At 37.0% G+C, this 19,878-nt stretch overlaps 2 protein-coding genes across 2 annotated transcripts; both read left to right on the top strand.

Annotated features, from left to right (window-relative positions):
- Positions 1-4,676: 4,676 nt before the first annotated feature.
- Positions 4,677-9,669, top strand: LOC129423084 (N-acetyllactosaminide beta-1,3-N-acetylglucosaminyltransferase 2). The gene is made up of 2 exons (XM_055179216.2): positions 4,677-5,769; positions 7,029-9,669. Exon 2 carries the CDS (start codon positions 7,032-7,034, stop codon positions 8,367-8,369), a length of 1,338 nt encoding a protein of 445 aa, XP_055035191.2. The 5' UTR covers positions 4,677-5,769; positions 7,029-7,031; the 3' UTR covers positions 8,370-9,669.
- Positions 9,670-10,032: 363 nt separating this feature from the next.
- Positions 10,033-19,521, top strand: sart1 (spliceosome associated factor 1, recruiter of U4/U6.U5 tri-snRNP). The gene is made up of 20 exons (XM_055180252.2): positions 10,033-10,559; positions 10,724-10,778; positions 10,865-10,920; positions 11,026-11,152; positions 11,248-11,353; positions 11,445-11,522; positions 13,315-13,414; positions 13,553-13,695; positions 15,833-16,039; positions 16,176-16,288; positions 16,369-16,511; positions 16,646-16,770; positions 17,317-17,481; positions 17,571-17,681; positions 17,873-17,960; positions 18,053-18,143; positions 18,516-18,651; positions 18,734-18,823; positions 18,940-19,061; positions 19,315-19,521. The coding sequence occupies exons 1-20, from the start codon at positions 10,304-10,306 to the stop codon at positions 19,331-19,333; spliced, it is 2,331 nt and encodes a 776-aa protein (XP_055036227.2). The 5' UTR covers positions 10,033-10,303; the 3' UTR covers positions 19,334-19,521.
- Positions 19,522-19,878: the final 357 nt, after the last annotated feature.

The raw sequence follows: 19,878 nt of genomic DNA, 5'->3' as shown, positions 1-19,878 counted from the left end.
TATTCCCCTGAGCAAATATAACATGTGTCCATCTAACCTGTAATGTTATATGTTATGTTACAGTACACTGTATAAAAAAGCAGCATGAAGCTAAAGCAACTTGGTTTTGCAAGTCAATTCAACCTAGTATTTTAAGCTTTAACTTGTGATAAGTTGACATAACTTATAAAATCAAGTTAAAATTGTTTAACTTAATTTGTTAAAGTAACAAAAAATGATGATTTGATTTAAATTTTGTACAGTGTACTTTGTTACTGTAAATTTATACTTTGTGCAGATTTTCCTATCCGCTAAATGGCAATGCTATTAAAAGATTTTATATTTTCATATGTTGACATTCTTTTTGTTTGATCATTGTGAATTTATCTCTTTGGATAGAGATTTAAATAGATCCCTTGAGGAAGTTTGATGTACTTTGAATGCATGTTGCTTCAAACTGACCTACCAGTCTTCTCTCCCATTCCTACTGACTTCAATGAATCTAATGCTGCTTCGGAGAGAAGATGTTGGACGTGGCGGCCTGTCTCGATTTGACCATATACTTGTGTGTACTTTGCTTTTTATCATTGACAAATGATGGGGCTTTATTTTTTCTCCTGTTTCCACAAACTTTACTGTGATTGAGAGACTGTGATACTGTTGTGAAGCAAAAACATTCAAAGTGTTATAGGCAGATTCTTACCGGGAATGACTATGAGAATAATGTACCTCTTTAAAACAAGATTTGCAGAGAAAAGAGAGTTGGGTTATAATAAAATTGTCCCTCAAAATAAGGTTCTCGCAAATCTGCAAAGCTAAAATGATTTGTTGAAATAAATTTTTTTACAACAGATCCGCAATCCTGTGATGTTTGTTTAAGAGGATAGCTTACAATTTTTGTAACACAGCCTACATTTTTAAAACTAAAGGTTACTAAAAGGTCATTTGTCTGGATGCATTTATGGATCCATAAAGAAAACACTCCACTTTTTTTGAAAAATGCTAATTTTCCAGCTCCCCTAGAGTTAAACATTTGTTTTTTACTGTTTTGGAATCAATTCAGCTGATCTCTGGGTCTGGCGGTACCACTTTTAGCATAGCTTAGCACAATCTATTGAATCTGATTAGACCGTTAGCATCGCGCTTTAAAATAACCAAAGAGTTTCAATGTGTTTCCTATTTAAAACTTGACTCTTCTGTAGTTACATCGTGTACTAAGACTGATGCCAAATTAAAAGTTGTGATTTTCTAGGCCAGTGTTTCTCAAACTTTTTCAGCCCAAGGACCACTTTATCTTCCAATTTTTTTCTGAGGACCACCTAACAGAATCCCACTCTAACACTCCCCCAAAAAACAACAAAATAGGAAGGATAAGCTAAGTTTAATAACTGTTTCAAGTCAAAAACTAATTTTTTAAAAACAAATGCAACGCTATGTTCAGAAATTATTATATGAATTTTATTTCATTTGAAAAAGTAAATGTCAAATGAGTTTCAGCTTAATATGAACAAAAAACTGCACATGTGAAAAAAAATGCAATTAAACATACTATAACAGCCTAGGTCCCACTTAATGTCATTCCAAAGAGCCATTAACTTAAAACTGAGGTGGTGGGTATATTAAGTCTATGGTTGTAACTATGGTAACAATAAAATACTGAAAAAAACGTTCCCCTTAATGTCCAAAATCACTGAAATTACAGGGATTTTACACATGAACAAAAACTACTACATTACAAAACTAATAGATCTGTGGATTTTAGCTGCTTTCAGTTGATGCTTGATCTTTTTTTTGACTCCTCTTTGGTTTAGCCACCGATTAATTTTTATGTTATTAAAACAGACTGGCAAGAACTTGTCACGACTGGTAACAGGAGTGAGGACGCAAGTGCAGGGTTCACCATGAAATAAATAACATTTATTAACAGAACGTAAAATAAAACAACAGGCGGGTAAACTCAGGAACATCTAACAGAAGGAACAGGAACAGACATGAACACAATGACAATGACAATGATCCGGCGACAGGTGAGAAACAGACAGCAGTATAAATACACAACACTTAACAGGGAACAGGTGTGATGAATCAGTCCATGAATTGTCCAGGTGACGTAATCGGAGACACACAAAACATGACACGGATCACCGTGACAGAACTGATATCACAGTTTCGCAAGTGCATTAAAAATCTACTTAAATAAGTTACGATTGTATGGACACTTGCCTAGAAACTCTTTGGTTATTTTTTAGCGCTGCTAATGGTCTTATCAGATCAATGGATTACAGCCTGGTACCGCCAGACCCGGAGATCAGCTGAATGGATTCCAAAACTGTAAAAAATCAAATGTTTAACTCTAGGGGAGCTGGAAAATGAGCCTATTTGCAAAAAAAGTGGAGTGCCCCTTTAAAGGTGCCATAGAATAAAAAACTGCATAGATGAATAATAAGAGCTCTCTGTACATGGTAATGACATATCGTGAGCCCCAAAGGCGGTTGTTTCCTCATTTTTATGTAAACCTCGTACACGTAAAAGATTGCTGGAAAACAGGCCAACATGACACAGACTGTAATGTCACAGTCAAGATGTACGCCCCCAAAATTAAATTACACATTAAATTAAGTACAAAGTTGTTAAAATGTTTACTAATGTGAGCTACTGACCTCAGAGCAGAGCAATTAGAGCAGAGCTCAACATTATTATCAAAGGACAAAGGGTTGTATATGGACATGTAAAAACGTTTCTGGATCATTTTTGCCCTTAAAGATGCAATTTGTATAATCCGCGCCGCTAGAGGGTGCCAGATCAAATCAATAACAATGATGTAGATTAATGATGCTCTGAAGCAGCGTGGACTGATGGGATTTGTTGTCTTTAACTCAAACGCTGATGCCCATCAATCAGACGGGAACGAGAAATCATGTTACACATGATCAAGTTTTATAAATGTTGTGTTTGATGACATCGTTTTTTTTTTTCATTATGTAAGGTTTCATGTAATGTTCAAAACGCAATTGTTAATCATAGATGTTACAGTATTAGTCCAATACGATGGTTTGTTAACACAGCACAGAATTAAGTGTTCAGATGAACAAACTTACCATAAACAAGCGAGTGGCCCGACAGACGCGATTACTTCCACTTTTGTCCACGACACTGTTGTCATGTGTTTTTACGTCAGTAAAGGCGGTAACAAAGGGTAACGTAGATATTAACGTCATTTACAGGCGACTGCCCCGTGTCACTGTTTGGGGCAGCAATTTTCTCATAATTCACAAGTAGTTGAAAACATATTGTTAGTAATCAGCTGTACACAATATATAACACCGGACTAGTGGTTTTTGGATATTTTACTGCAAATATCTTACAAATTGTACCTTTATTAAAGTTACATACTTTTTATGTCAATATCAATAAACAATTTAACATAATATTTCAATGCATTTTTTGGGACCTTTAAGAAACTTTGACTGAAAGGTAAAAAAAGCTTCTTCCATGATCCTTTTCTTTATTTTTTATAGTGTTACCAGAACCAGTTCATTCAGAACCAGTGATATCAGTTTGGAAATTATTAGTTTGTTACAATCTAGTCAGACAGATTACCATTGACAAATCTCCAGTGGTAGTGGCCTTGCCCACCACTGCAGCTGGCTATGGTTACATAAGTGCTGGTTACTGTATTTTGAGCTGTGATTTCACACCCTGAGGGCTTGAATCAATAGGCAGCATGGCCTTAAACAGAACACCTACACTGGGGTGGTACCCTAAGGTTCTGTTTTGAACCTTCACATGAATACTAAACATAATACGATGTTGTACCTTTTTAGGTACATTACTTATACCTATTGTGTCCCTATTGTGTACATTATAACTTTAGGGTATAACATTTCAACACTGTAAAAAAATTCTGCAAAAATTACAGTATTACTGCAGCTGTTTGCCAGTAACTTACTGTAGATTTGAATTTATGTTATTTATGTTTGTTTGTTTGTTTAAAGTTAAATGAACATTAAACATTAACACGTCTTTACAGTAGCATTCTGGGAACCAAAATCTGAAGGAAAAAAATGAAAACGGTTTTCCCGATTGCTTTGCTACTATTTTGTAGTTTTTTTCTGTAAAGATAAAAACTTGTTAATGTTTAATGTTCATTTTACTTTGAACAGTTGCCTGTAAATAACATAAATTTAAAGCTACAGTAAGTTACTGGCAAACAGCTGCATATACAGCAAATTTTTTACAATGAATGTGTTGTATGCCTATCTAGTGCATCTCTCTCTGGGAAAGAACAGAGCTCAGTTTCCATCAGTGCCCTCATCACAATCTGATTTATGCTCAGTGTCAGAGAGAGAGAGAGAGCGACAGAGAGAGAGAGAGAGAGAGAGAGAGAGAGAGAGAGAGAGAGAGAGAGAGCTGACAGGTGGCTGTCTACTGTCAGTGTTTACAAACTTCTACAGCACTGGTGCTATAACAGGAATGAAAACTAGTGTGGGGGGGGGGTTAAAAGAGTCTGTGTACAGGTTTTACTATAGTTGGGTTGATACTTGTGAAGGAGAAATTGAAAAAATCACAAATATAGTCGAACATCACTATGTGACCACACCTCTGAAATCAAGTTTTATAATCTATAATGAGATGAGAGCATTAAAGTTTTTAACCTTTTATTCCACATTGATTAAAATCTTTGACATAACCTTACTCAGTCAATATAGTCAATATTAAAGATATCAAGATTATATTTTATATTTGTATGAATATGTGCAGTATATATGTGTGTGTTAACTTACTGAGAAGCCAGCATAAGCAATATGCTTAGCACTGCATTGCTGATCCTCAAAATCAACCCTAACATTGGTGGAACCTGATGAGTCAATGCAGCAGCTCAGTCTGGTGGCGTGACTAAAATGAGAAGCATGCAGTTCATGGTAACACTGTACAATATGGGTTGTATTGGTTAACATTAGTTAATGCATTAGCTAATAACCTATCATCTATAGCATTTATTCATCGTATGGTTCATGTTAATTGCAGCATTTACTAATACATTAATCAAAAGTGAAACATTAGTTTTTCAGGTTAACCAGATGTACTGTATATAAATATATTTTTATTTTTTCAAAGGTTAAAGTTAGAATAGATAAATCTGGAATGGAAAACATGCAAATAGCTTATGAGAGACGTGTATGTGCAAATCTTTATCATCTGATTGATTTTTTCTGATACCTGATACTGAAGAAAGCTTGCTCTCTTTGCAAGGCACGTTTCACTAGATCTCTCTAGGGTCATCCAACATGTTGCTCAGCAACACTTTTATTTATTTATAGGAAACATAAATGTTCAAGCTCAATGCACATTCGGAGCTCAATACTGTAGCAGTGAAAAACATACTGACACATAGTTAAATCTGAGATTTACCCATATAAAAACAGGGCTTATGCAAAATAGCTTTCCCTATAATATAGATGGGTGTGGCGTATGTGCTCCAAATCACCTGTGGCATGCAAATATTGTCATTTAGTACCTGCACCTGTGAAGAGATAAGAGGCTAATTTTAATTTTAAACGCTGCGTTGGCAAAACCAGGACGTAATGGTGATTCGAGGAAAAAACGAGTTAATTTGTTTAATTCATTTACTGATTTCAGGAGAGCACAAAAGTCAGGATGAAAAAACATTGGGTATCTCGGAGGACTGGTGAAGAAAGGATGTTATGGGAACTGCCGGGGAGAAAATTCCAGATAAGTGATAGGGTTAACTGAAACCATCAGAAAAAAACTGAACTTCATAATTTAAAGGTATTATAAATGATTTCTCTATTATAAGAAAAATCATTTTTTTAAATGTAAGCTATTTTACATAATGTGTTATGTCACATTCACTTAAATAGATGAAAATCTATTCTTAAAATTAAACTTTTACTATGGGAATTTTTTGTAATTGGTAACACTTTACAATACATATTTGTTAACATTAGTAAATGCATAACTGTAGCTAACATGAACTAACAATGAGCAATATACTCATTCAATATTCGTTAATATTAGTTAATGCCAATGCAATTATGTTAGTTCATTGTGCATGTTAACAGATTAAAAAATGTATTAGTCAATTCTGAAAAGAACATGAACTAAGATAATTAAATGCTGAATAAGTATTGTTTAATGTTCATGTATGCATTAAAGGGATAGTTCACTTCAAAATGACAATTCTGTCATCATTTACTCATCCTCATGTTGTTCTAACCCTGTATAAATTTCTTTTTTCTGATGAACACAAAAGAAGAAATGATGGCAAAGACACAGCAGCGAGTGACCACTGACCCTCATAATAGGAACAAAAAAATATGATGGAATTTAATGGGTACCGTCAAATGTGTGCTTACAATAATTTATCAAAATATTTTCTTTTGTGTTTATTAGGAAAAAAGAAATTCATACAGGTTTGAGAACAACATGAGGATGAGTAAATTATGACATAATTTTCATTTTAAAGTGAACTATTCCTTTAACTAATACAACATTATTGCAAAGTGTTACCAAGTCATATATTATTTATCAGGCATTTCAGCTGAAACTGATCGTGCTTGAAGTGTTGTAATGTGTTACAAAATATGTTTTTCTTAATAAAAAATATATTTCCTATTAATCAAATAATTCAAATCAAATGCTTCAAAGCAGCATTACATTAAAACATACAGAAAACAGGAAAGTTATAAGCTAGGGGTGTTTTTCAGATTAGTGTACTCTACTTATCTCAGTATTAGTGTTACTCCAGGGAAAGCAAATGAAAGTACAGTAAGGAGAGATTTTCATAGCAGCGTAAATGTTGTGCGTGATGTAAATATCACGGGCGGTATGATGCTGTGGACGTTGCTCAGTCAGGAGCAGATAACGAGTCTCATGAGGCAAAGCCATGGAGACTAAATTCATCCGAGACGCCATTCCGGTGGTAGAAGCCCTACGATTGAACACAAATCAAAACAGCTTCTGAGGTTTCTCACTATTTGTAATTCAAAACTGCATTTCCCCACTCAATTTCTTCTATTTCTTTCCAGTCCATGGCACGCTCAAGATGCAATGGAAAGATCTTATGCCTGTGTCTCTTGCCTTGTGTGATGGTAAGCCACCTGTTGGTGTACATCATGGTGTCCATATTTGTTGCCGTCTCCTACACCCCTCCTGTTCCACAGCTGCCACTTCATTTCATCGCCACTGGAGCCTCTGACAGCTCGGAAGATCTAGCATCCCATCCAATTAACCCCTTCTGGAACCTCCAACCAGAAGAAGGGGCACTGTGGAACCGCCTCCAACACATTTGGGACAGAGAGCACAATCCTATACTGAGAGTTAACGTGACAAGGCCCATAAGTCCGAGATTTGGCACGGTACATCTCCAAGAAACTAGGAAAGTGTCTGTTTGTGGACAGGATGAGATGTGGGCATCACACTTGCATGACTTTAATAACCTACCTCAGCAAATGAAGGATTTTGTCCTGTCCATGCACTGCAGGCATTATCCAATCCTACTAAATCAACCTGAACTGTGTGCCGGGGAGGACATTTCAACAGAGACTCCTTTTCTCCTAATGGCGATTAAGTCTCAAGTCGGAAACTTTGAGAACAGGCAGGCCATAAGAGAAACATGGGGGCGGAGCGGATGGATCCAAGGAGACGGTGGAGGAAGAGTCTGGTTCGTACGCACCATCTTCTTGCTCGCAAGGCAAGACACAGAGACGGGCCCTCACCCGGACCTGGGTGCCCTGCTGGAGTTGGAGAGCAGGAATCACGAGGACATCCTACAGTGGGATTTCAGAGATACTTTCTTCAATTTAACCCTGAAGGACATCCTTTTCTGGGACTGGCTTTCAATGCACTGTCCTCATGCTCACTTTATTTTTAAAGGAGATGATGATGTGTTTGTCAGGACGAGAGCTCTACTGGACTATCTAAACCAACATGAAGATACAGTACAAAAGACAGACCGAAACAAAACAAAGCAATCGGATGATTTCGTTATGGGGGACGTTATCGCCAATGCCTGGCCAAATCGGCAACCTGGTACTAAATATTACATACCTGAAAGCTTCTATAAGGGAACGTACCCAGCATATGCAGGAGGTGGGGGCGTGGTTTACACCGGGTCTTTGGCCATGCGTTTACGGGAAGTTTCTCGGTGGGTGAGCCTGTTTCCTATTGATGATGTTTACTTGGGGATGTGCCTTCACAGACTCAGAGTGTCTCCCACTCATCATTCTGGTTTCCTCACCTTTGACCTTCCGGAGGACCAGCGAGAAAAGCCATGCGCGTATCATAATGTTCTCCTAGTGCATAAACGCTCCCCGAAAGAAATGCTAACATTGTGGAGGGAGCTACGAGTTCCACCGCAGGGGTGCTAATATAGGATGTCAAGTACTGATATGGAAAGACAATTTGTTTACCACAATGTATTTTATGCAGATTAGGCATGTCTATTTGCATAAAAAGTTTTAATGTTATGTATAAAGAATTTTCATTATGAAAGGATCAAAATATGAAAGCATGACAGTAAATAAGCTAAATACATTTTCCATGGGAATAAAGCCACAGTCACACTAGACTTTCAGCCTGTAATATGAAGACACCTGCATATGGGCAGCAACCAGACATATCAGATCAGATCAAGTGCTAAAGTGTTTTTTATCTACACATTACAATGTGCTTGCACCATTATGGTTGCTTTTATTATTATTGTACAAAATAGGATTGTGTGATACTGTTATTTTCGCTGTGATGTACAGATCATTACTTAAACAATGGTATTCATGTGATTTTAATTCTTAGTTCACCAGACCTGATCTTTTGAACTTTGGAAATGCATTTAAATACATTTTTTAGTAGGTTTATGGCCTAAACACAAGTTTTCCCATTTGATAACTTAGTAGTTGACAAAAATGTATCAACATATATCATACAGGCTTCATACAGGACTTTACTAGGCTCCATTACAAAATTAAAGCTTTCCAGTTCTATGGGTTATTTGTATGTAGTGCATCTTGTTGAAATTTGTTTGCAAGAATGTTATATAAAAAATGTAATAAATAATGCTAATTTAATATTTAAGAGTATCTGGATGGCATTTGGGAGATTATAGTGTCCAGATCTTTTTTTACAGTCTATGGTCCAGATGCTTTTTGATAAAAAATATCCTGACATATTATAATGACCTGAAAGCCCCATAGACATTCATTTGGATTGCTTTTTGCCTTATGGGCCTAATTATAGCCTGATGTTGTTTGTTGGCATAGTCTGAATTAACAACAACATCAAAGGCAAATAATGAATATTAATGAATAGTAATAGCAATAATGAACATATTTGATTTGCCATATAATTAATTTTATTTTACATGTCGATTTAGATGTTTATTTTGTTTATTAATCTGTTTTATGATAGTCCGTAATTAACAGTAGTTAATTTTAGTTTTATTATAGTTTGTGAAATTTCATAGCATTGTTCTGTGTTGCTGTAATTTGTTTTGAATGACTTGAATAATATGTGTATATGTTTGTGTTATTTATTTATATTTAATCAAATCATTAATCTTCCAAATTTATATAAGTAACTATGCCAAATGGAGCTTGCACATTCTCAAGTAGATTATGTACAGACAGGATTGAAATAAAGAATGTTTACTTCTCCAGTTAACCTGTGTGTGTATTAAAAATATAAACAATAAACAATTTTAATTATAATACATGTAGTATTTATTTTTTATAAAAACTTTTGCTCTAATATTTATTTATTTAAAGTGTATTTGAATGCACATAGCCTTTAGCCTACATAAAAATGTAAATCAAACAAATTCTAAATATAGAGGTTAACAATAAATGAATAAGAGCAATATTGTCAGTGGTAATAACAAAAAATATTTAGATTAATCTAAAAAGCTGTACATATTTAGGATTTGTGCATTTATAAAGCATATAAACATAGATCTCGAGTTCAAAACTAAAACAGCATTGCGCCAACAGGGCAGTATTATTATAAAGCACAGCACTCCTCCACACCATTAGTTGGCGCTGCAAATCTCGCTTACCCGGAAGTAAATGTAGAGCGAGCACCGCGTTTGTCTTACGATTGTGTTGTTGCTGTCGGGTCAGTTGTTGTACACAAATAAACTCTTAAAATGTACTAATGACAACCAGGATAGCACATTTTATTGTCAATAGTAACGTTACGTGTTTTGCACTTTCTGGTGTTTAAGATGGATTAGTGACTGTTTGCCGTGCTAATCGTTTAAAGTGCGCTAGAGAGCTCTGAGACGCAGTTTATTTAATTCAACAAACCTGACATGGGTTCATCCAAGAAACACAAAGAGAAGGAGAAGGAACGGGATCCAGAGGATCGGCACCGCGAGCACAAGAAACACCGACACAAGGACCGGGACAAGGATAAAGACAGAGAGCGAGAAAAGAGAAAGAGATCCCGCTCCAGAGACAGAAGCAGCCGGGCCGCGGAGAAAGACAGCCGCGGTAAAGCAGACAGGGGTAATGGAGAACCACGAGTCAAAAAGGAGAGAACCGATCCTACCTATGAGGACGGCAGTGGTGAGTGTGTTTTTATTGTATGCTATTTTGATAGGCACCATAATGTTTTTGGGACACGTTTTCATAGTACATCTGTGGCTCGCTGTTGTTTCTGGGACTTGCAAGAGATCTAAGATGTCATTGTTTGTATTTAAGTTGGATAATTATGTCATCTTATGTTTCAGAGCCTGGTCCAAAATCTGCAAGTGGTGACGCTTCGCTCAGCATTGAAGAGACCAAGTATGTTTGTCTTAAAAAAAATGGGTTTAATGTTTCTTTACATCCAAAACAGTGAGGTGAAAATGTCATTATTCTTTCTCTTATAGTAAATTAAGGGCCAAACTGGGTTTGAAACCCCTTGAACTCAATGAAAGCAAAAAAGGTAAGGTTTTCCTAGTCATATTACATTAATTGTCTATCTTAAGTGCATTTCATTGTACAACTTAATGCATTTGACCTAAATCTGTTTTATTTTTTGGTTCCTCAGAAGCTGGAACTAAGGAGGAACCCCTGGTGGCTGAGACCATAAACCCTGTCTACATGAAACAGCAGGCTGAGATGAGAGAGAAACTAGCTGCTCTTAAAGAAAAGCGTCTACTTAATCAGAAACTAGGGTAGGATATGGTTAACATCGGCTACAGATAATAAAACTTTAGGATTTTAATTTTTACACAAGTCAAACAATACAAAATGTTTTTTATGTATTCAGAAAGGTGAAGACACTTGGAGACGATGAACCATGGCTGGACGATACAGCTGCTTGGGTAGAGAAAAGTCGCAAGCTAGCAAAGGAGAAGGAGATGGCTGAGAAAAGGGTATGGATAGTGGAAACAAGCAGTTGCTTTAGGTCTCATGTAACCATATGTGGCTTTATCTTTCCCTTCTGTGCATTCGTTCTTCCATCAGGCAAAGCTCCTGGAGGAGATGGATCAGGAGTTTGGAGTGAGCAATCTGGTCGAGCAGGAGTTTGCACAGGAAAAGAGGGTGTGTGACCTTGTTTTTTTACTGTCCCTATTCAGACACTATTTGCCTTTACACTCCATTATAATTTAAATAAAAAATGGAGACACACTGATTTCGTAAAAAATACCGCATATTGAAAAACGTTCACATACGGAAAAAATGAATAAATCGCAAAACTGCAATGGATTTTTTTTCTCCATTTACATGTAACCTGATGTGTGTAAAAGTCACATGACCCTTATTTCAAAATGTGAAATCAAGTACTATAACCTTCCAGAAACACCTCATGTGGCAGCTTCCAAATATTATGGCTGTTCTTGCCATTAATGCTGGGTTAACACACCTGCATCTCCTTCAATAAAAGAAAAGCTAGTTCGCTGACTGCGATATGTAAACCTAACAACATCTGTCGCCATGATTTTTGGAATGATGTATCATGAGGTCTATTAAAGGTGGTGTGTGTCAATTTTAGCAGCATATAGTGGTGAAATTGTGAACTGCAACCAACAACTCACCCCTCAATTTCAAAACTCATATTGTTGCCGTCACAGGACAAACATATCGTCATCTGAGACAGCGTAGGGACTAAATAAACTCTGTAGAACAGTTTGTCCATTTAGGGCTACTTTAAAAAAAAACATGACGGCGACTTCAATCTACAAGGACCGGCGGTGTATGTAGATAAAAACGGCTCATTCTAATGGGGCATACACACCAAACGCGAGTAGATTACATACAAAGTCAATGTAAAGACGCGATCAGATGCGTCCTCGCGTGGGGCGATGCAAATGATGCGTTATGGGCGGCGCGTTTGCCGTGAAAACACGCGCTATTTGCTTCAAATGCGTCTTCGCCCAAATTGAAAATATTCAACTCGAGCGAAAAATTTGCATGGCACGAAGTTAAATCCCGCGAGTAATCTAGACCGAGTAACGCAATGCCCCCCGCTTGATGTGTACGTCAATGTAAAGACGCGATCAGATGCGTCCTCGCGTGGGGCGATGCAAATTATGCGTTATGGGCGGCGCGTTTGCCGTGAAAACACGCGCTATTTGCTTCAAATGCGTCTTTGCCTAAGTTGAAAATATTCAACTCGAGCGAAAAATTTGCATGGCATGAAGTGTAATCTAGACCGAGTATCGCAATGCCCCCCGCTTGATGTGTACGTAGAAAATAAGGCAATAAAACAATACAGTTAATTTTGTAAGGTCTTTGTACACCACTGATAATATAGTTACGTATATTATATTGCTTTTCTGTCAAAAGATCCTTTTAAAAGTTACACAATGCACCTTTAATTGAAACGCAACATTTTGTAATACTTATTTTTAATTGACATTTGGAAAAAATTGAGAAAGTTTGAACACTAATCAACTGATACATTTGAATTAAGGCTGCAGTATAGTCTGTGTTTTATGTGTACACGAATGTTGAATGCACAGCCTTGCAAAGTATGGTTTATTTGAGTTGTACATGTACACAGACGTTCCACTCATACGCATTGTGACAAAATGCAATGCATCTCCTGGGCTACATTCTCCTATAAGAGCATGCGCGACCTACGCCAAAATGTACGCAGGATTTCAAAAATCTAGCCGTTCATGTACAGTATGCACACACACTTGTGTCGAAATTGACGAAATTTGCTTCACGTGCACTGGACCATAGTTCGGCCTATGATGGTTAATGCATTGACAATTTGTTTGTATATGGTATTGTTGCTGTCTTGCCTGATTAACTCATGCACAAAAAAAATATTCTCAGTAAGGTTTTTGGTTACAGGCTTACTAACCAATTTATTTGTATTAACTAGGATTCATATCGCTCGCATGATCTGAGAGGACTCAAAGTCCAACACAAGGTGGATTCTTTCAGAGAGGGGGAGACCGTGATCCTTACTTTAGAAGATAAAGGTAAGATGATCCTAAACAATTTGCAACTGTTATGTTAAAAGTGCATCTCTTGCTGTAGTAAATGTACTGTTGCATTAAAAAAGCAAGCATTACTGGCATTTCCCACTCACGGTTTTTCTGTGTGGGTGATTTATAAAGGCGTGCTTGAAGAGAAGGAGGATGTACTGGTGAATGTGGGGCTTGTGGACAAAGAGAAAGCAGAGAAAAATGTGGAGCTGAAAAAGAAGAAACCTGATTATAAACCATATGAAGAAGAGGAGAGTGTGGATGACATGGTTACTGTAAGCTCATCTATTACTTTTATTTACCACTAATTTCACCTTGTTCACTTGGTGTCATACATTTTTGGCAATTCCAAATCTTTTGTAGTTGATATCAATGCAAGTAAAATTCGTCCTTCTAGTTTTGATACCAGAACATAAATGGATATTAACATATTAATTTGTGAGGTAATGGGTGCAATTCGTAACTTTTTTGGGTTTAGGAATAAACAAAAATCAGAGGAAGTACTATGGCTGTCGCAATGATTAAATGATCGTCTCATCGCAATTGTTTGAACTCGTTGCGATGATTTCAGATCACCACAATGATTGCACATCTCTGTAAAAAACACAAGGGGGAGCTGCAGCGCATGTATAAATGAGACTGTATCAGATTACTTTTAAATATGTGTTATGTGTATTTATATATATATATATATATATATATATTAGGGGTGTAACGGTACGCAAAAATCACGGTTCGGTGCGAACCCCGGTTTTGAAGCCACGGTTCGGTTCATTTTCGGTACAGTAAGGGAGAAATGCAAACATTAAACTGCAGGTTGTTTATTACTATAAACTTTTTTTTACAATTTGTTTACACTTTTTTAAACACTTTTTATTAAAATATAACATATAAAATATATATATATATATATATATATATATATATATATAAGGGGTGCACCGAAATTTCGGTCGCCGAAAATAGCATTATCGGTTTGGGACCGAAATAAAAAATCCAGCCGAAAATGTAAACCGAAAATGAATGTCAACCGCGCCCCTCTCATCTGTGCGGTAGCGCTTGGGTTTCACTCACGGTGATCAGTCCAGTCATCACCCACCCATCCCCTTCGTGCTAAAGCAGATTTCACTAACGGTCGAGCCGTTTGCACGCGTCTGCAAAGATTAAGAATGTCTTGATGTGTAAACTTTAGAGAGAGTCGCGCTAATGTGTCTCATACTGTAATCCATTAACGTACATTTGGCGAATAAAGCAATGAAACGCAACGTAACGTTTTTATGTGGAGCGACTGTTGCGCTGTTTGAGATTCATCCTCCTCTGTTTGAGCGCGCGCGTTTAAGTGCCCTCGGTAGTGCACATACTAGAGAGACGCGTTTAAAAAAAAAACAAGCAAACATAAAATCTCTCTGTTATTGATAGGGCACATATAAACAAAATTCTCTCCACAGTATTCTTTTTCTAATAAAAAATGTGTTTATGTCTAAAATGTATGTATAGATTACAGTCAGATTAACCTACTTAAGTCTGTGTCATTAATGTTAATCAAACAACCCATGACAAAGAGACAAATAGCTCTAAAAATAATAATATTAATTTATTGTGTTATGATTCATTTAATTTGATTTCTGTAATGCTAATTTCAGACCTTATTAATGTACAACTTTGTTCTTTTTTATAAATGTTTGCAATTTCTTTATTGTTTATTAGATTTTTCCCACCCGCTTTTTGCTGATCGGAAAAATAATCTGATCTGTGCCTCAAAAACTGTAATGTGATCCGAACTGTGAGTTTTTTAATCCGTCACACACCCCTAGTTAGTACACAGTGAAAGCCATAAATGCAATTGTACTACTAATTGGCATAATAATTTCTTTCGGTGTTTCGGTTTCGGGTTTTCGGCCTTGGTTTGCTTTTTTCGGTTTTCAGTTTCGGCCAAGTTGTATCCTAAATTATGGATAATTAATACATTAATAAGATAATACATTTCTGGAGTGTTAAAAAAATAACAACAAGAACCGTACTGAACCGAGAACCGTGACCATAGAACCGTGATACGAACCGAACCGAGGGTTTTGTGAACCGTGCCACCCCTAATATATATATATATATATATCACAACAATGTGTGAAAATTATTTCATAAACAAAGAAAAAAATGTATTCAAAGCAATAAAACAAACAATTAATCGTCATAATAGTCACAATTTATTAGACAATTAACCATCAGCCAAATTTCATAACCATGACAGCCATAGGAAGTACATAAAATATCATTGTTTAGTACTACCTTTTTAAACCGCAATGGCGATAGATGGGCAGACATTCTCGATTGCAGCTTAATTTTGATATAAATATATAAATGTAGCATTTAAATTAAAGCATCACTTGTTTTTCCTCTTTAAATTCTTTCCAGTTCAAGCAGAAATCTGTGCTGTCCAAGTATGATGAGGAGATCGACGGGGAGAAGAAGAAGAGCTTCAGGCTGAGCACTGGGGGTTTTGTGGGGGGTGAGAGAGAGCGTGAGCTGCAGGCCATCAGAGAGAATCTGCGCAGTCAGGCGCAGTCTTTGGACATGCCTGCGCTTATCCTTGCCACTGAATACTACACGCCACAAGAGATGGTGGGCTCTATATGTGTTTAGTGCTTCGTTCTGAGAAATGAACGGATCTAATTTCGAAAATTGTTAAAAAAGACTGGTTGCCAAAGTTATCCTGTTTGTTTTAATTTTTGATTTTCTTTGTTCTTTGTGACATCAGGTGGGCTTTAAAAAGACCAAACGCAAAGTAAAGAAAATTAGAAAGAAGGAGAAAGTTCTCGGGGCAGATGAGTTGTTGATAGATGACACTCGCAGCACAGATTTCGGCTCCAGGTAAATAACACCAAAAATTATTTGACCACAATCAGATGTCTCGGCTGTCTGATCACTCCAAAACTGTTTCTTACACTCAGGACTCGAGGTCGAGGCAGAAGAGAACGAGAGGAAGAGGAGGACGAGCCAAAAAGTGTTGCTGTGGAAACCAGCAGCAAGGCGACTGATGTACTGCTGCAGTCAGATGACATTAGAATGGCTGACATGGACATTAGTGATGATGGTGGGAGAGCTTCATCATGCCTAAAGAACCATTATATTTTAAGACATCTGTTTCTATCCAAACCAGACAATGTCTCATTAAAAAGGCATCACTGTTGTCTCGGATAAAAAATTTTCTGATTTCTTTCTCTCCAGAGGACTTTGCTTCTCCAGAACCTGCTGGGATCGAAGAAGATGAAGCTGAACAGGAGCTCCAGAAGCAGCTGGAGAAACAAAGGAAACTCAGACAGAAACGGTTGCTTAAAGACTCAGGAGAACGGGTCAGTTTCAGTTTTTCCAGTGATCATTTTGTACACTTCAGTAATGAAGGCTGGGTGCATGATTTTTAAAAAAACACTTTCGGCCCAACTACCAAAACAAAGCCAATCAGCAGTAAGGGGCGTGTCTACTAACCGACATCGTTGCCTGGGTTGCGTATGTGTGGGGTGGGTCTATCAAAAGAAGGTCCAGATTCTATTGGGGTAGGGGTGTTTTGTTTAGGTGATTTCAAATGTCAACATTGGTTTTCAGAGATCATGCACCCTGTCTTTAACCCTGCCCCTTCAGTTGTTATTAAATTTTGAGCAAAAAGCTGAGATAATTTAATTTTTGTGAAGGACTTACCTGGAGATCAGTTTTAGAGTGTTCCTCAAAACGTACACGGAGTTTGAACTGTTTGCCCTAAGTTTTATACATTGGGTAGGAGCGCCACCTGGAGGATAAAAGCGGAAATACAGATTGCCACAAAATCTCGTTATTGACAGGGAAGCGTTTTCTCTTAAATGACGAGTTAACTTTGAAATGTATGCATGTGTTTTGCGTTCCAGGTGATTCAGCACATAAATAGACTTGAGTCAGCAGAAGATAATGACAACGACCCGGACAGAAAAAATAATATTGTCTTCAATGCCACCTCTGAGTTTTGTCGCACTCTTGGTGATATTCCAACTTACGGGCTGTCAGGCAATCGAGAGGACCAGGAGGACATGATGGTACATATCCCAACCCCTCGCACTAAAGATATGTTGTTTCACCTGCTGATCCTGATTTTAAACGTTTAATTTTTTTGTGGCTTACACAGGACTTTGAAAAAGATGATGAGAAAGAGGGAGCTGGAGACGCAGACTCGGATATGGATGACACTGTGGGCTGGAGCACCGTCAACCTGGATGAGGAGCAGAAAAGCACTGATGTATGTCTTTTAGTTTATTTACCCAATATTTGTAATATCAGGATTACTTTAATGTTTATGTATAGTTGGTTTACAGTGCTGTTTTTTTGGGTATCAAACCCGTGACCTTGGGGTTGATAGCGCTGTGCTCTACCAATTGACCTACAAGTTGTACAATAAAATGTTTTCTTAATTCTTGTTCTGTGTTATAGTTCGCTACAGCATCTACAACTATTCTTGATGAAGAGCCCATTGTAAAAGCTGGTTTAGCTGCAGCTCTGCATCTATGCAAGAACAAAGGTGGGGTTTCAGTCACATTAACTGGATGAAACGCCATAATAAATTAATTATGGATGTATTTATAAATGTTTTCTCTTTTTAAACCCCTTTAGGGCTGCTAGATACACAGATGCAGAAGATGGCTCGTGTTAAAGGTCCAAAAGCTGCTCTACCCAATGATAACTACTGCATTGAAGACAAAATGTGAGTACCGGTAGATGTAGCAGTAAATTTTTCTTTTGGATTAAAAAGTTGCATGGATGAAAGTTGAATGTACTTACAGTAGTAATAACAGTAAATAATGCAATATTTCAAGCCATTGAGGCTTTCTTTATAAACATGTTTTAAAATAATATTACTCTGCATGTCTTTGTGTAAAGACAAAATAACAAGGACATCTTAAAAGTGTTTTAGTGACATCTAGCAGTGAGGTTGTGAATTGCAACCAACGGCTCAGTCCACCACTCAACTCTCCCTTTTTTAAGCACATAGTAAAGCTACAGTAGCCTCCACTGGACAAACATGTCATGTAGTTTTGGTAAGCTCTTCATTAAAGCTGAGATGTTGCCTTCACAGGAATATTGACGACAAATACAGCAGGAGGGAGGAATACAGAGGCTTCACTCAGGATTTCAAAGAAAAGGATAACTACAGGCCAGATGTCAAGATTGAATACGTTGATGAGTCTGGTCGCAAACTCACGCCTAAAGAGGTCCGTATATGTTCTGCTTTTCAACCATTGCATTTTTAGATGCATCAGCACTACTTCAGATCTTATGTATTTTCTCCTACAGGCTTTTAGACAGCTGTCTCATCGTTTTCACGGGAAGGGTTCTGGCAAGATGAAGACAGAACGGAGGATGAAGAAACTAGAGGAAGAAGCGGTATGTTTTGGTGATATTAATGTCAAGTGTGCGTGGGGATTCCACGGGACATAATGGGATTGTCCACAATGACCTATCACTAAACAGTCAAGTTTTTTATCTGGTTGTTTCCACAGCTGCTGAAGAAGATGAGCAGTAGTGATACTCCTCTGGGTACCGTCGCTCTTCTGCAGGAGAAACAGAAATCCCAGAAAACTCCTTATATTGTGCTGAGCGGCAGCGGGAAGAGCATGAATGCGTATGTGTTTATACAATATTCCTGTGATAAAAATCCCCAAATGCTGAGGAATTTTAATAAACGTACCATTAAATCTTTCATTATGTTATCATAATAACAGGATATGCATTATTTAGTATTTTAATATACTGTTTTTTTGTAGTATTAGTTTAGTAATGTAATTTAAGTTTAATCCATCACATCATGGCATATCTTTCTTTGGCTGTGTTGTAGTTATATCCTGATTTTAATGTTTTTTCACCTCTTCTCACAGGAATACCATTACGAAATAAACCTGGAGTCTCGAGCACAAAGACGGAGGATCTTACACTCAACTCTTGCATTTTTAGCCATTTCTTAAATCTGTCGCAACTAGTGATGTATATACAGACATTGTCTTGTGTGAACTTATATCCCCTGTTTCTTGATTCGGGCAATTTTCTGTAAAACTTTTTTTTGTCATTAAAAGCTGTTGCGATAACACCAGTCTGACTTTATTTTTGTAGATCTGCAGGAGTTTTGTTTATAACATGTCTGTTATAAACAATACTTTGTATATACTTTGGGGTGTTTATAGCTAAATCTTAATCAGCCATAGTGCAAAATGATGTACTTAATAATAAACTAAAAAATGCAAGTCGAATGAAAATAACTTAAAGAGTAACTAAACCCTAATCCAACTTTTTTTTAGTTACTTATCTGTAAGAATGATGGTTTATTAGTGCTGTTCATTGATTTTAGTAAGTTTTTTGACATTTGTATATAAAGTGTTGCAATACTGCAATATATGGTGTAAAAACGTCTGAGTGCTGCCCTCTTCAGGTTGAACGGTGGCTAC

The sequence above is a fragment of the Misgurnus anguillicaudatus genome, chromosome 9 (genome assembly GCF_027580225.2).
Source record: "Misgurnus anguillicaudatus chromosome 9, ASM2758022v2, whole genome shotgun sequence".
NCBI classification, from domain to species: Eukaryota; Metazoa; Chordata; class Actinopteri; order Cypriniformes; family Cobitidae; genus Misgurnus; species Misgurnus anguillicaudatus.
Note: the sequence above shows the minus strand (reverse complement) of the source record. Positions and strands in the feature narration are given on the sequence as shown.